This window comes from Buteo buteo, chromosome 11 (assembly GCF_964188355.1).
Source record: "Buteo buteo chromosome 11, bButBut1.hap1.1, whole genome shotgun sequence".
NCBI classification, from domain to species: Eukaryota; Metazoa; Chordata; class Aves; order Accipitriformes; family Accipitridae; genus Buteo; species Buteo buteo.
In genome coordinates this window covers 24,408,925-24,422,501 of record NC_134181.1, presented here as the reverse complement: position 1 = coordinate 24,422,501, position 13,577 = coordinate 24,408,925, and the positions used below count along the sequence as shown (strand labels likewise).

The 13,577-nt window shown below is 49.7% G+C and overlaps 1 protein-coding gene across 3 annotated transcripts in view; it reads left to right on the top strand.

The window, feature by feature from the left end:
• The window catches only part of SNX27 (sorting nexin 27), a 35,560-nt gene that overhangs the window by 9,924 nt on the left and 12,059 nt on the right, over window positions 1–13,577 (top strand). For 2 of the 3 annotated variants that reach the window (XM_075040671.1, XM_075040670.1), the window contains exons 2-8: window positions 2,940–3,171; window positions 6,292–6,484; window positions 7,783–7,847; window positions 8,668–8,772; window positions 9,905–9,983; window positions 12,052–12,215; window positions 13,442–13,531. In XM_075040671.1, the coding sequence (XP_074896772.1) occupies window positions 2,940–3,171; window positions 6,292–6,484; window positions 7,783–7,847; window positions 8,668–8,772; window positions 9,905–9,983; window positions 12,052–12,215; window positions 13,442–13,531 (928 nt within the window). Of the gene's footprint in view, window positions 1–9; window positions 29–2,939; window positions 3,172–6,291; window positions 6,485–7,782; window positions 7,848–8,667; window positions 8,773–9,904; window positions 9,984–12,051; window positions 12,216–13,441; window positions 13,532–13,577 lie in introns of those variants that run through there. The other variant, XM_075040673.1, reaches the window with a different exon arrangement.

Here is a 13,577-nt window from a genome sequence, read left to right as displayed (position 1 = left end):
CCTTCCTACTGCGCCGCAGAGCAAAGGGGTGAGTAGGGCTGCTATTAAAGCAGCATCTGATCTTAGAAAGACCTGCTGGGAGCGATGGAGAGCTGGCAGTGGGTGTTACCGGGTTTTTGTGAATGAAATGGTGTATTGCAGTCTTATTGTCGGGAGTCCCAGGTCCTGTCCTCGCCACCTCCCAGGGTTTGGTGTTGACTTGGGAAGGAAATGGGTGGCAGCAGAAGTCACCAGGGGCTAAGGAGAGGAAAAGGAGGAAGCCGGCAGTGTGTTTGTTCTCGGTCTGCTGGCAGAAGGGAAAGCACGGTGTCTGAGGTCTTTGCTGACGGGAAGTTAAGCCGAGGACCTAGTTCCAGCCTAGCTGGGGCTGAGTAACTAGAAACCAGCCTTGACTTTTGCAGACTAAGCGGGGCATCCTGCAGTCTGGGTCATCCAAAAGCCCCTGCTGCCAGCTGGAGGCAGCTCTGCCTGTCACTGGCTGGAGATGGGCTCGAGGTCGAGTGTGGGATGGTGACTATACTCCCCTGCCTTCGTCCTTCTCTCTTCAGTGTGGGACTGGGATGCATGGAGGAGAGTCCTTTTGGCCTGCCGTCCTTCCTGGTGCAGGCAAACAGCAGCCTTCTCCACATGACTGGAGTCTCTGGCTTTTCACCCCCATTCACCAAAAATCATATTTGGGCAGCAGCGCTGTAGGACTTTGCAGGTTGGGTTTATTCTAGGCGAGTGGAAGGGATCTGGGATAAGTGAGCAGCACGTGAGCATCAGTCAGGTGGAACAAATGCGAATGTCACTTTAGTGTGACGATGTTGGTGGCTAATGGCTCGACTCGGTAATGAGGGCTGCCCTCTGTGACCAAATTTGCTGCTTGGGAGGCCATGTTCCTGCCCTGTGAAAGAGCTGGCTGGTGAGGAGGGGATTCTCCCTCTTCCTGAACTTAATAGCCTCGTTGCTGTAAAAGCTGCATACAGCTCTTCGAGCACTCTTATCGCACAGAGCCCAGGGGCTGCATCCGAGGGTTATCCCTTCCCTGAAATGATATGGGAGCTCTAAGAGGGCTGATAACCGTGGGTAGTGTCCAAGCTGGGGAAAGCTTTTTTGTCCAACTCCTGGCAAAGCACAAGTACTGCCTCTGGCTCACAAGCACCGCTTGGGGCTTTTTTAAACTTGATTCAGAGTGTGGGATCTCTCACCCAGACTTGCAAGTCAAGATCAGATCTTTTCAGGGTGATTTTTCTAAGTAAAAGTTCAATAAAAAATGATTGATGTGAAGCAGTAAGAGCTGTTCTCTTTCATTTGAGAGCTGGGGATTGAAAGCTAAATCCTGTGCTTGATTTAAGGCAAGCTGGGATGATTCTGTGACCAGTACTATGTCTTTGGTGGCGAGATGATGACAGTCTGTTCCCAGGCTCTGGGAAGGAGTAGCTGACTTGCCAGGAGGAGTAATTTTCTCTCCCTGCATGGTCAGGACTCGTGGCTGGGAAAGTGCAGGCTGCCTTCCTCTTGTACTCCTCCGAAGCATCAGGTAATGGCCATAGCCAGCAGTGCAGAATAAGGGTGACGTTGGGTTTTCTGGTGGAGAAATTCCTAGGTGTGAGTGAAGACAAATTGGGGTTGAGGGATGGTTGCCGGTGTTTCAGCAGTGGCACGAAACTCCTTGGCTGGTTTGTTCCAGGCTCGTCCCAAGCAGCTGCTCTGGAAGCAGAGGTGAAGGGCACCTGTCGTCTCCGATGGTCCATGGGCTCTCCAGCAGCCTTGCAGGAGCGCAGCCAGGCTGACTGGTAGAGATGCGGTGGGTGAAGCTCTGCCTGTTCCTGTTTATACAGGGAATGTTTCGGATACCAAACTCTTCACAGAGACGCTTGCAATGACTGCGAGTTTATGGAGACTCGCTACTAAATTTAGCTTTTATCAGGAGGAAAAACAGACTTGTCCTTTCCCAGATTTGGAAGAGAACCTAACAGCACTCTGCTTTGAAATCAAGTCATAGGTCCAGCATTTTTCCAAGCTGGCTGAGGTCTGGTCTGTATCTTCTGGGCAAAGCAAGAGCCAGGTGATGGTTAACTGAGCTTGCAGGGAGAGCACGAATGGCCGGAATGCTCTAGAGGTGGCTTGGGTATGTCTTGGGTCTTCAGAGCTTCCATGGGGCTCCTGGAGGGCTTTGGGCATAATTGGGACGAGCTCTTGTGATCAGGTTGGAGCAGCTTAGGAAGCAGAAACGTGTTACTTGCTGCAGCAGTGCTCCTGGGCTGTTTGGGACAAGGCAGAGCAGTTTGCCTAGCAGTAACTGAAACGAACACACATCTCGTTTATGTCACACTGAAGCAGGTGTGCTCATGGGTGCTGTGTCTTGGCAGATGGGAACACCAGCTTCTGAAATTGCTTACCTTTGCTCTCTGAGCCTCCTTGCCTGCTTTCTCATTCTTGCTCAGATGGAAGCTTCAATTCAGATTTAGGGAAATCCACTTACGTTTTGGAGCTGTAGAGGATCAGGAGATGGGCTTTGCCCTAGCAGACTAGTATGTATTTTGCATTCAGTGTTTTCTTCCCCAGTTCTCTGGTCTCCTTGTAATTGCTTTTAGCTGATGGGAAAAGGCTTGCTTTCTGGGTATGAACATGCCATGTCATATCATTGAGAAATGGTGAAAACCACAAAACTTGTTTTAAATATTCAAGGGGGTACATGAACCTTCTAAAGAAGTTTTAGCTGTGTCTGTAGTCATTAAACATAATTCAGTAACTAATAACCTGAGAAATCATCAATAGGAAAAATGAGTGAAGTTCAGACCAGATTGAAACTGGAGCAACCAGAGCAGTTGAGGCTGGAGGGATTTTCAGGGGAAGCAGATATGTGATGGATCTCTGGGCTGGTCCTGGCGTGGTTTGAAGGCTCTGTGGTCACCTCTGCCTTGCTTATGGCTTTTCTGCTTTCTCTTTCACAGGAATGGAGTGAATGTTGAAGGAGCAACACACAAGCAAGTGGTGGACCTGATTCGTGCAGGAGAGAAGGAGTTAATTCTGACAGTGTTGTCAGTGCCTCCCCATGAGGCAGATAACCTTGATCCGAGTGATGACTCTTTGGGGCAGTCATTCTATGACTACACAGAAAAACAAGCTGTGCCCATCTCCATCCCCACGTACAAGCACGTGGAGCAGAATGGCGAGAAGTTTGTGGTAAGTATCAGCTTGAACAGTGTTTTCTGGATATCTCTGGGTATCTGCGCCGTGAGCTGGCATGCTCCTTGCTGTTAGTGGCAACACTCTCTTCTTGTCTTCAGGATGGAGGCATGTTAATTTATTACTGACTGTTTTTGACACTGTCTTATTTAGGCTTGCCTGTCTTCACTCTTACTGTGCTTGGTTATTCTTTTGCAGCTATCTCCGATGTGTTAAGAAGCTTTTTTTATTAATATATCTGGAATAGCTTGATCTCTTACAAAGATTAAGTATGAAGCTATTGTTTTTTTCATATAAGCTTTCATATTTGTATCTCCTGTTTTACACCAAGTGTTAAGGACATCTGTGATAGATGTAAAAGCAAAGGGAACAGATGTCTTGAAGCGTAGCTTCCCATCTCCAGAATTTCTTTTCCCTTTAGGGAGCGGTGGGGGAAATAGCTGTAAAAAGTCTTTTTCCTTTGGGTTCCCTGCTTCTTCTGTTGCATTTATTGGGGAGGCTGGCAGTCATTTTCCTAGTTGATGTGATCTGTCATTTAAGTACCCGATATGGGTGCATCCTCTGAGGCTTAAGGTTGATTCTGGCTCATCAGGGACGGCTGTCTGTGGCTGGTAAGGAAATGTTTGGAGAGGGACCCAAAACAGGTTGGACAAAGACGCTCGTCTGCAGAACTGTTTCTTTTTGCAACATTTGGGGTGTATTTAACCTCCTTAATTGGCTTTGCCTTGCTTGGCTCTTCTGCTTCCTTGCCTGGCTGTGTAGTGTTCACAGGTGCTCTGCCTGCAAACTACCTTGACTGCCCTGTCCTCCAGCACCCTGTGTCTCGCTGCTGGCCGCTGCTCTGAGCATGCTTTGGGTCTGAGCTGCGGTGAGGGTCAGCAGAGCCTGCAGCCCAACCCCAGCTGGCTCTGAGTTTCAATCAGCGACTGGTAGAGACAGAAGCCTGCCACAAGGGCAGTATTCTTCCCCATGCAAATAGCTGCTTATTGTTAGGAGCACAGTCCTACCCATGTCCAGACCATGTTTTTTCTTCTGCTCTGTGTGCTGTCTTCGTTTTTCCAGAGCCAGGGAACTGTGTGGCCATCAGTGGGGGTGGACGATGAGGCAGAGGGCCTTGGGACGAGATGGCAAGTATCAGGGCTTTTTAGTTATGCCGCTGCTTTGACTCATGGCTGGAAGATTTGTGCCATATGCTGGGTCCCTTCACCCTCCCAGACTGGGAGGTAGGTTTGGTTGGAGCAGTTGCCCTTGGGACATGATTGCTTCGTCGTGTGAAGTGCCAGGAGACAGATGACAAACTGGCTTATCACTTTTTCCTCTCCCAGCTGAGGACTGAGGCATTTTCCCAATGAAGACACAAGCCATCATCAGTGTTGCAGAAATAGCGTGTGTGTGTGAGAGGAAGGGTGGAAAGGGTTCAGCAGCGCTCGGCTCGCCAGAAGAGTCAGGCTCCTGTGCAAAGCATGTCGCTTCAACGTGTCACCCTGGCACGTGTCTCTGAAGGGGACAGATGGGATCCTTCCAGATCCACAGCTTCACGGGGAGCGCATGCTTTCCCCGCACCCTGCTCTCCCAGCCCTGGTGGGATGCTGTCAGATAAGGTGTGCCATATGGCGCAGGAGAAGAAGGGTCCTAGAAACCAGAGGTTCCTAAAGAAGTGCAGTGCAGGGCAGGGGGTCAAAGGGAGCCTCTTCTCTGGACTGACAATAGCTGTTGCTGTTTGGATCCAGCTCCATCCCAGCACCTTCTCTTGAGGTGACACTGGAAGGGTTGAATGCATGCTTCTTTTTAAGGAAAAACCCATGGGTTTGTTGGAGCACTTTTCCCTTGTGAAGGTTGTCAGGCAGGTATCTGGAGCACAGACGTGGAGAGTGAGTGAGCTGGGACTGCTCCCAGCTGTCATCTGGGGAGCAGATTGGGGTTTTGAGTCTTCTGAACACTGCTGAAGCCACCCTCGGTGCATCTTTGGCATGTGCCTCTTGCTACACTCCACCTCTGTGCTCTGCCAGCCCTTTGGCTTCAGGAGGACAGTGGAGGGTGATGCTCCTCTCCTCAAGAGGAAAGGTTGTCATTGCAAACACTTCCCTAGTGCAACACGGAAAACTGTGAACGTACTCTTTTCACCACTGCATCCCTTTACTCGTGTGAAGCTAATTGAGGTAACTGCTGCAGTTTGGGACCTCCTTATCACTGAGGGCATATTAGCAATGCCTAGATAAGAGCTTGTTTAACTTGCCTGCGAGACTGAGCAGATTGGCTTTAAAAATGGAGGCAACTGGTTAATGAATGGGAAGGGAATTCCCTGAAGAGCATCGCAGTGCTTAGAAATGTCCTGTGACTGTAACTCTGCTCTGGGTTTCCCCTATTTGGGATCAGAGTCTTACTTCCTTAACAGTGTCCAGAATGAAACTGGAAGAGTGCAAGCATAATGAAAAAACTAGTTAACATGGAGTGTTCCTAAAAGATTTCATGCTGCCTCTCCCCTGGGATCTGCCCCATGGTTGATGCCTGACGGCTGCCAGGGGCTGTGTCCAAACACAAACCGAGCCTCCTGCTCGCTTTGGGACCTCTCTGGGTTTCAGGGAAGTAGCCGTGAACCTGAGCCCAGAGCTCTGGAGTTTTTGCTGCAATGAGAGGCTCAATTCTGCAACAGGCTGGAAATTCAGTGGTAGTGTCAAGCACATCTGGAAGGTGATGAGGCTCCTGTTGCTGAAAACAGCTGATGCAGTCAGGACAGTATTACTGTGACATCCATCTGGTGGTGCATCTTGGGGACCCTCCTGTGTGCAGGACATGATCCAGGTGAATGCCGTGATGGCTGCATCAGGCTTGGGGCCTTTTGTAAAGGGTTTGGTTGTTTTTCCTCTGCTTTTGGAATAGAAAGGTGCCTTGAATTCATGCCGATCCAGCTGCTGTCAGAATGAGGCAGTAGTTGGGACATCCCCCAGCTCCAGGGATAAGCAGTGGTGTATTTAACTATTCATACCAGTTTCTCATTCTAGCTCAAACCCTCCTAATTTAGCCTTGTGCTACCTGTGGGTCTGGGAAGGCAGAGCTGTGCCAGTTTGGATTTGGAAAGCTTTTCTCACCCCAGTGAGCCTCTTCTCCTCCCTGCAGGTCTACAATGTTTACATGGCGGGCCGCCAGCTTTGCTCAAAGAGGTACCGGGAGTTTGCCATCCTGCACCAGAACCTGAAACGGGAATTTGCCAACTTCACTTTTCCACGTCTCCCAGGGAAGTGGCCATTCTCTTTGTCGGAGCAGCAGCTGGATGCCCGGCGGCGAGGGCTGGAGGAATACCTGGAGAAAGGTACTGAGCTGGGAGCTGTACGCCACCTTCCTCGCAAGCAGGGAAGCAAATCTTCAGGGTACATCCTTCCACGGGTGGTCCAAAACTTCACAGGCATTTGTTTACCTGTGAGGGAAAGAAGCTTGTTTGTAGCTGGATGGGATTTTATGGCCAAGGTGGTGAGAGGGAGCTCAGACTTGCCACAGCTTAATGATGCATGTGTTACTGGCTTGCAGTATCCTTCCAACAACACAATGTGTAATTAGGTTTTAACACACAACAAGCCTTTTTTTATAGTGTCATATTGCTCGCCAGTAATCTTGGAGATGAGGGAGCACAGGCAGGAGGCAGAGGAAGGAAGCTTTGGAGCAGGGAGAACGTTGTGTTTGAGGCTGTTCTCATCGGGGAGCTCAGCTCAACCTGAGCTTGTTCACAGCTGACCGCTTTGGTCCTTTTTAATCAGAATTGTAATACCTGCAGCAGGAGTTTCCTTTAGGTTGAGTTCAGATGGTGGGGAAGTGGGTGCAAAACCTTATCTCTGTATCAGGGTGCCTGGCTAAAAGATCTGACCCTGCACTTTGCAGTGAAGAGGCTGTAGATGAGATTCAGGGAGCAATGACCCCTCATCCTGTGATGCTGTGTTATCTTAGTTGCCTGGAAGCAGCTCAGTTAGTTTGTGTGAGCTTAACAGCCTTTTCCCTTGCCAGCATCTGGGATTGAAGCCCCCTCCTCCCATAAGATGGACATGGGTCAGGTTTTCCCCACCCCGCTGATATCTCAGCCCTGCCTTGCTGAGCTCGTTCATCTTCATCCTTGGTTACCAGCTGGCTGGAGGAATGGGCAGACTGGTTGCATCTTAGAGGCAACATGATACAGTTCGGGTCCAAATTATTTGCTGAACTTGGCCTAAATTCCCAAATAGTTTCAGTCCCTCCGGAATAAGGTGGGTTTTTTTGAGGCAAAAGTACTATTTATGAAATTCTTGCCCACTTTTAAGTATAGTCTAGATCTCCTGTTGGCCATGTGCCTGGGGCCTGGATTTCACCCACGGGGAATATCTCAGTGAGTTATTCAACACCACTGTTCACTTGCTATTGCAGGGGATTCAGGCTGGATTAGTATTTGTGCCAGGACACCTGATACAGCCTGGAAAGCACTTGCTTTGATAAGGTTTTTGGGGGCTGGAGATACCACCCTTGTTTCATGCCGCCAACAGAACAGACAGTTGTTATTTCCGTGTCACCTTTGGGCTGGTCCTGGGAGGAGAGAGCTCCCTCTTCCCCCGGGCACCCCACTAACCTGCGCTCTCTGTCCTGCAGTGTGTTCGATACGTGTCATTGGGGAGAGCGACATCATGCAGGAGTTCCTGTCGGAGTCAGATGAGGTAGGCAAGGAGGTGACGGCGCTGAAGCTCTGCCATGATCTTCCCTGTACAGAGGCCATAAATGCTTGGTAAAACTGGACCAGAGAGCAAAGGTGTTCCCTGCCAAAGCTTCAGTTGGTTGAATAGAAAACCACGGCAGAAAATCAAGGCCGCAGTTTGCTCTCTGTCACTGCACATAGGAATCATTTTCTCCATAGCAGCAGCTAAGAGCAGCTTTGATGCTGCTCTTGAAGGTGTGCACAGAGCAGAACCAGCCATGAGGCCTCATTGCATACCCTGGCTCTCTGGCAAGGGGAGACCCAGCAAAAAAAAAACATATTCACTGACTTTCCTGCTGGTTTCTGTGCTGGTGGCAGCCCAGGTGGCTTTGCAAACAGCCCAGCTGTTTGTATTTGTCGGCCTTTGGCCAGAAAGGCAACAGGCACTCTGAATACCAGTCTGAGTTGCTTCTCCCAAGATTTGAGTTGCAGGCAGCAGCAGTGAGTTGATATTTGCCCTTCAACTATTGTTCATTTTCCAACCTTCCCATGGTGCATGAAGTTGCTGTGTCCCGGAGCTTTCTCTTGCTCTTCACTGGCAAACCTGTGAATGTAAAATCCTACCCTGTTGTGGCCTGAAACTGTTTGCTCAGCTTCCTGTCTCAGAGCAGAGCCTTCTTTCAGAATTTCTGTGGTGCAGACTGGAATGGGATTCCTGAGGCTTGCATAGCAGCTGGTTGTTAGAAGTGACCATTTTAATCAGCCAGCACAAGGCAATAAATAGAGCTTGGGGCTCAGTTTGTGTGACGCGGATTTCTGTCCCCTCTTCTTCCCTCCTTCAGAATTACAACGGCGTCTCGGACGTGGAGCTCCGAGTAGCGTTACCAGATACAACAACAGTGACAGTAAGAGTCAAAAAGAACAGCACTACAGACCAGGTGTACCAGGTGAGCTATTTCTTTTTTTGCCTTGACCGGAAGATTAACGTGATTTGGATGTTAACCAAGACCCTACTGGCACCCACTTGCTTCTCTCTGCTCCTCTCGAGTGCAGGTGGGCATCAGTGATGCTGCTTTGCTGTAGCAGAGAGGATAGGGATGCTAGAGAACTCTAACCTTATGCTGTGCTGAAGCAGCATTTTTGCTGGCAGGTTTGGCTGCAAGGACAGTCATCGCTGAATTAATTTTCACTGATAATATCTTAAAGCTGGCGGATGGCTCTAAGCACTAGACAGATTGTGTATTATGGCTTTCAGTGGCTGCGGTGGAGGAGTTGGATCCAAGAGCTGCCAGCAGCCAACACACGAGTCTCACTGTGGCTGTGTGGCAGGACAGCAAGTTGAATATTAAGGGTAGTGACCCTTTTGGGGGATTCTCTGGCCAGATTACAGGTTTGCAAGTGGCCAGAGGCCCAGTGCTTTAAGTAGAAAACCAATGAGAACTGACATCAACCAGCACTGCAGGAGGAAAAGTGGAAGCTGTCAATGGATTAGGGGGAATAAGATGATGCAAGGGAGACCCTTTTTGAAAGGGGAACTAGAAATGTTGCTGCAAGCAAGGGAGCCCCAGAGGGCTGCAAAAGAGCAGGCTCTCAGGAGCTCCGGATCTGCACAGCAGAATCCTTTGGGTAGATGGGATTTGCAGTGCAGGATGTGTTTGGGACGCAGCCTCTTGAATTTCATGTCGCCTGCGCTGAGGTCTGTGAGTTTTGGCTGTGGTATTAGCGTGCAGGATGGAAACGTTGTTGGAGAAAACTCCTAGGGGAAGTGTGCACACCTCTTCTATTAGGAACTGAAGCTGGAGGCATCAGAAGAAAAGATGACCTAATTGTCAGCCATAGGGGCACTTAAAATCTAGAGCAGTTTACAGGAAGGTGAAGGCAGGAGAGTCTAAGCCCTTGCGTAAGAAAACACCTGGTTTTACTGGAAGAGTAAAATTCAGGTTTTCTGTGGTGACTAACACCTCAGGTTAGGGAAGACTTGGGAATAACCTGTATGTAGCCAGCCTTGCCCTGGAGGCGGACAGACAGCTACTGGCTCCTGTTCGGCTCACCCCATTTTCCCATTTGGTTGCTCTTTAGGCCGTGGCTGTGAAAGTTGGAATGGACAGTATTACCGCAAACTACTTCGCCTTGTTTGAAGTGATCAATCACTCCTTTGGTAAGTCTTTTAATCCCCTCGGTGCTGACGAGCAACTGGGAGAAAGCTCTGCAGCACTAGCAGAGCCCAGTGGCACTCTCATTTAGGTCTTATCTCTGCTCGCAATATCAGGAGCCCCTGGGAGGAATCGGGCAGGCACAGTAGGCTCTGATAGTGAGGAGCCCTCAAAGTTTGATGGCTTTTTTGTTGCCGCTTAACTTTCCCTTTCTTAAGCAGTTCAAGGAGATGAGCTTTTTGTTAAACTGAGAGATGCATTTTACTTTAGTTCAAAGGGTCCAGCAAGCTTAGAAAAAAGGGGCAGCATCATTGTAACATGGCAGTCTCTGGAAAGGGGGGGGCAGTGGCTTGGGACAGAGCGAAGGTGCTGGAAAGTGGATTGAGGGCACCCTCAGTCTGTACACACATAGGTGTGGGGCAATATCCAGGTCCTGGAGAAGGGGGTTGCTGCAAGCTGCATCTTAGCTTCTCTTCTCTCCTTCTGTGGTTAAATCCTGATGGTATTTGAGGCTTGACTGTGGGATTCTGGGCGATCATTTTGGCACTTAAGTACTTGCCATCCTTCCAGCTTAGCGTGTGCTGGGGTCCCCTGGCTGCTGTTCAGATCCTTGGCCGCAGCAATCTCTGATTTCGTCCAGCTTCATGTTGGGTTCACTGAAACTGTTGAGAGGGCAAAATATTGCGGTCACACCACAAAATGGGTGTAGTGGTTGGTTTGTGTATTATTTTTACCCTCTGCTGGGTTTTAAGCCAAGTGTATTTCTCATTCCCAGCTGGGTACCTTCATTTCTGAATTGTCATCTCTATGTGCCTCAAACTCATCCTGTTGTTACAGCAAAATGCCTTGTAGGAAGAGATTTCTAGGGCTGTTGCTTGTGCTTACAAGATTCTGGCTGAGCAGAAGGGGTGATTTTTAGCTTCTGAGACCTCCTAAAATGACTCATCTCACAGAACAAGCTGGGTTTGCATTCAGATGCTGACCCTGGGGCAGCCAAGGTCACCAATCTCCTGTAAAAGTGTTGGCATCACAGAACTGCCTCTGCCATCGGGTTCATGGTCACTTTTTGAGAGTTACTGGGTGCTGGTGTGACAGAGCAGGACACGGACAGAGGGAGGGAAGACCAGGGCTGGAGGGTCAACGTGTTTCAACATTGCTGAAGCAGGGCTGTGTGGGGAGCCTCAATTGGGAATACCTGCTCTTGGGAGATGGGACGCTGCAGCACGCTTGCAGTCTCATGCAAGAAGCTTTTATGGTGCCAGACTCTAACTGGAGCTATTAATTCCTTGTTCGTGTGAGTGCTGCACTTCTCAAACTGCACTGGAAAGTAAAAACTTCAGTTAACCTTTACGGCTTGTGCTTTTTGGACACTCACTGTGAACATCCACATTTATTCCTGTCTGGATACACTCCATTTAATTTCTCTGGAAACTATAAGCTCCATCTGCAGTAAGATAATGACTGTATCCTTACCTGATGGAGACATACTGGCACGCGCCTTTTTTGTCCATCGTAGCTGGGTAAAGCAGATTTGAACGCAGTAAATGTCTCGACAGGGACTTGCTGGTGGCCCAGCTGCTCCAGCTTGGCTGAGCAATGCAGCGGGTTTTGTCCAGACTCTGGTGGCAGCCTGTCAGGATGGGGTGGACCTTCTCCACTGTGGGCACAGTGCATAGGTCCTGGGCATAGGTCCTAAGGTTTAGGGAGGATGGACCTCCCTGTGCACAGCAGGGAATGAAGTCAGGCTGTTGAACTGATGCTTGAGAGCTGCGCTGAGCTCTCCAACGACCGAGAGGAGTTCAGTCTCACACAGATTCCTGCCTGTGCACTAGAGGCAATTGCAAGGGACTGGTGTGGTCCTGACAGTGTGGAAGTAGGTATTGAAAAAAGCTGGATTTGGTCAGGGAGGAGAAGAAAGGGCCCTGGAGCAGAACTGGAGTCCCGATCCTGGCTGACTCAGCTAAAGGGCATCGCCAACATTGATTTGTGCAGTAGCCAGGCTCCAGTCACAGATGATGCTGCTGATGCTGTGTGGGCCTGTGTGCTGACCTCAACGTCTTGTGCTTTTTCCAGTGCGCAAACTGGCGCCCAATGAATTCCCCCACAAACTCTACGTGCAGAACTACACCTCAGCGGTGCCAGGAACGTGCCTGACCATCCGAAAATGGCTCTTCACTACAGAGGAGGAGGTTCTTCTCAATGACAACGACCTGGCAGTCACCTACTTCTTCCATCAGGTAGGTGCCCAAGAGTTGTAATTTTTTACTGGAGGTAAGGCAACACAAGTGCCTGGCTCCCAGAACTGCTCCAAACACCGCTGTCCTTTGGCATACTGGCAACAGAGCATGAAATTGAGGGCCAGTCCTGCTTGGGTAACTTCAAGGAGTAGAAGTCCATGGTTGGGTGAATCAGCGGTGCTGTGGTGAACTTGTGGCCAAGTCACAATTGACCTGGGAGGCAGGACTCTGCTGCTGTCATTGCAGGAAGTTGCCTTCCCAGAGCAAGCTAAAAGGATCGCGGGAGGCTGCACTCCTTGGGTCAGATATGTTTTCCTCAGTTCTGTGTGTTGTCAGTGAAGACGGGGAACAGACTTCTCGCTGTTCACCGTAAGGAAAGGGGACGTTCCTGCCTGTGATTTCACTTTATGCAGATTCTCTGGGATGAAGCGAGTCCGAGAAGAGCCATGTTCTCCCATTGCCTGTATAAAACCAGTCTAGGATGACCAGCTCAGAGGTAGATATCTGCAAAGTTCAGTGAGATGAGTCCTGCTCTGTCTTAACCACCAAAAATGCTGTCCCAGTGCTCTCTGAACTAAGCCTGTACCAGCCTCTGGTACAAATTGAAATAAAAACAGTAGTTGTCAAATTCTTTGATCTCCTAGACTGGATCTTTACTGGCTGGCAGCTTTACAAGCTGCTTTGTGCCAGGGGCAGGAGTTCTTGCTGGGATGTGCAGCTGAGGAGTGAAAGGAAGGGGCTGTGTACCTGCTCAGTCCTGAAGGAAAAACACATTTTCCTGCCAACACTCCAGCAGTACAGTGGGTAAAAGCCAGCATGGCTCTGCTGGAGGTGGCTGTGCCTGTGTGTCTGGAGAAGAAGAGTTGTACCAGCCTGTCCCTGCCTGTGCCTGAAGGCAAAAGCAGGATTCCAGGTACCAGCATTTCCAGATCCATCCTCTTTTGCCAGGGGACATTCTTCCAAAGTCCGCCTAGATGCTTAAGCATCTGTATGCTCCCCGAGGCAATCAGAGGCTCGTGGCAGGAGCCAGTGAGTGCAGAGAACCACCTCTTTGAGCCTCTCCATCCCTCTGCCTGTTTGGGGACATTGGTCACCTTCTGGGGCTGTGAATTGGGGTTGGCTGTTCAAAGCAGCCTCAGGGTCAGCCAGGGAAAGCAAAGCATTGTGACTCAGTGAAGAGTCCACTAGTCTGACCTTCTGGGTTTCCTTTCCCTTTTCCTGTTTAGGCTGTTGATGATGTCAAGAAAGGCTACATCAAAGCAGAGGAGAAGTCCTACCAGTTACAGAAGCTGTGTGAGCAGAGAAAGATGGTCATGGTGAGTTATCCTACCTGTCCTGTTTGCTTTCCTTCCTGTTTGCAAT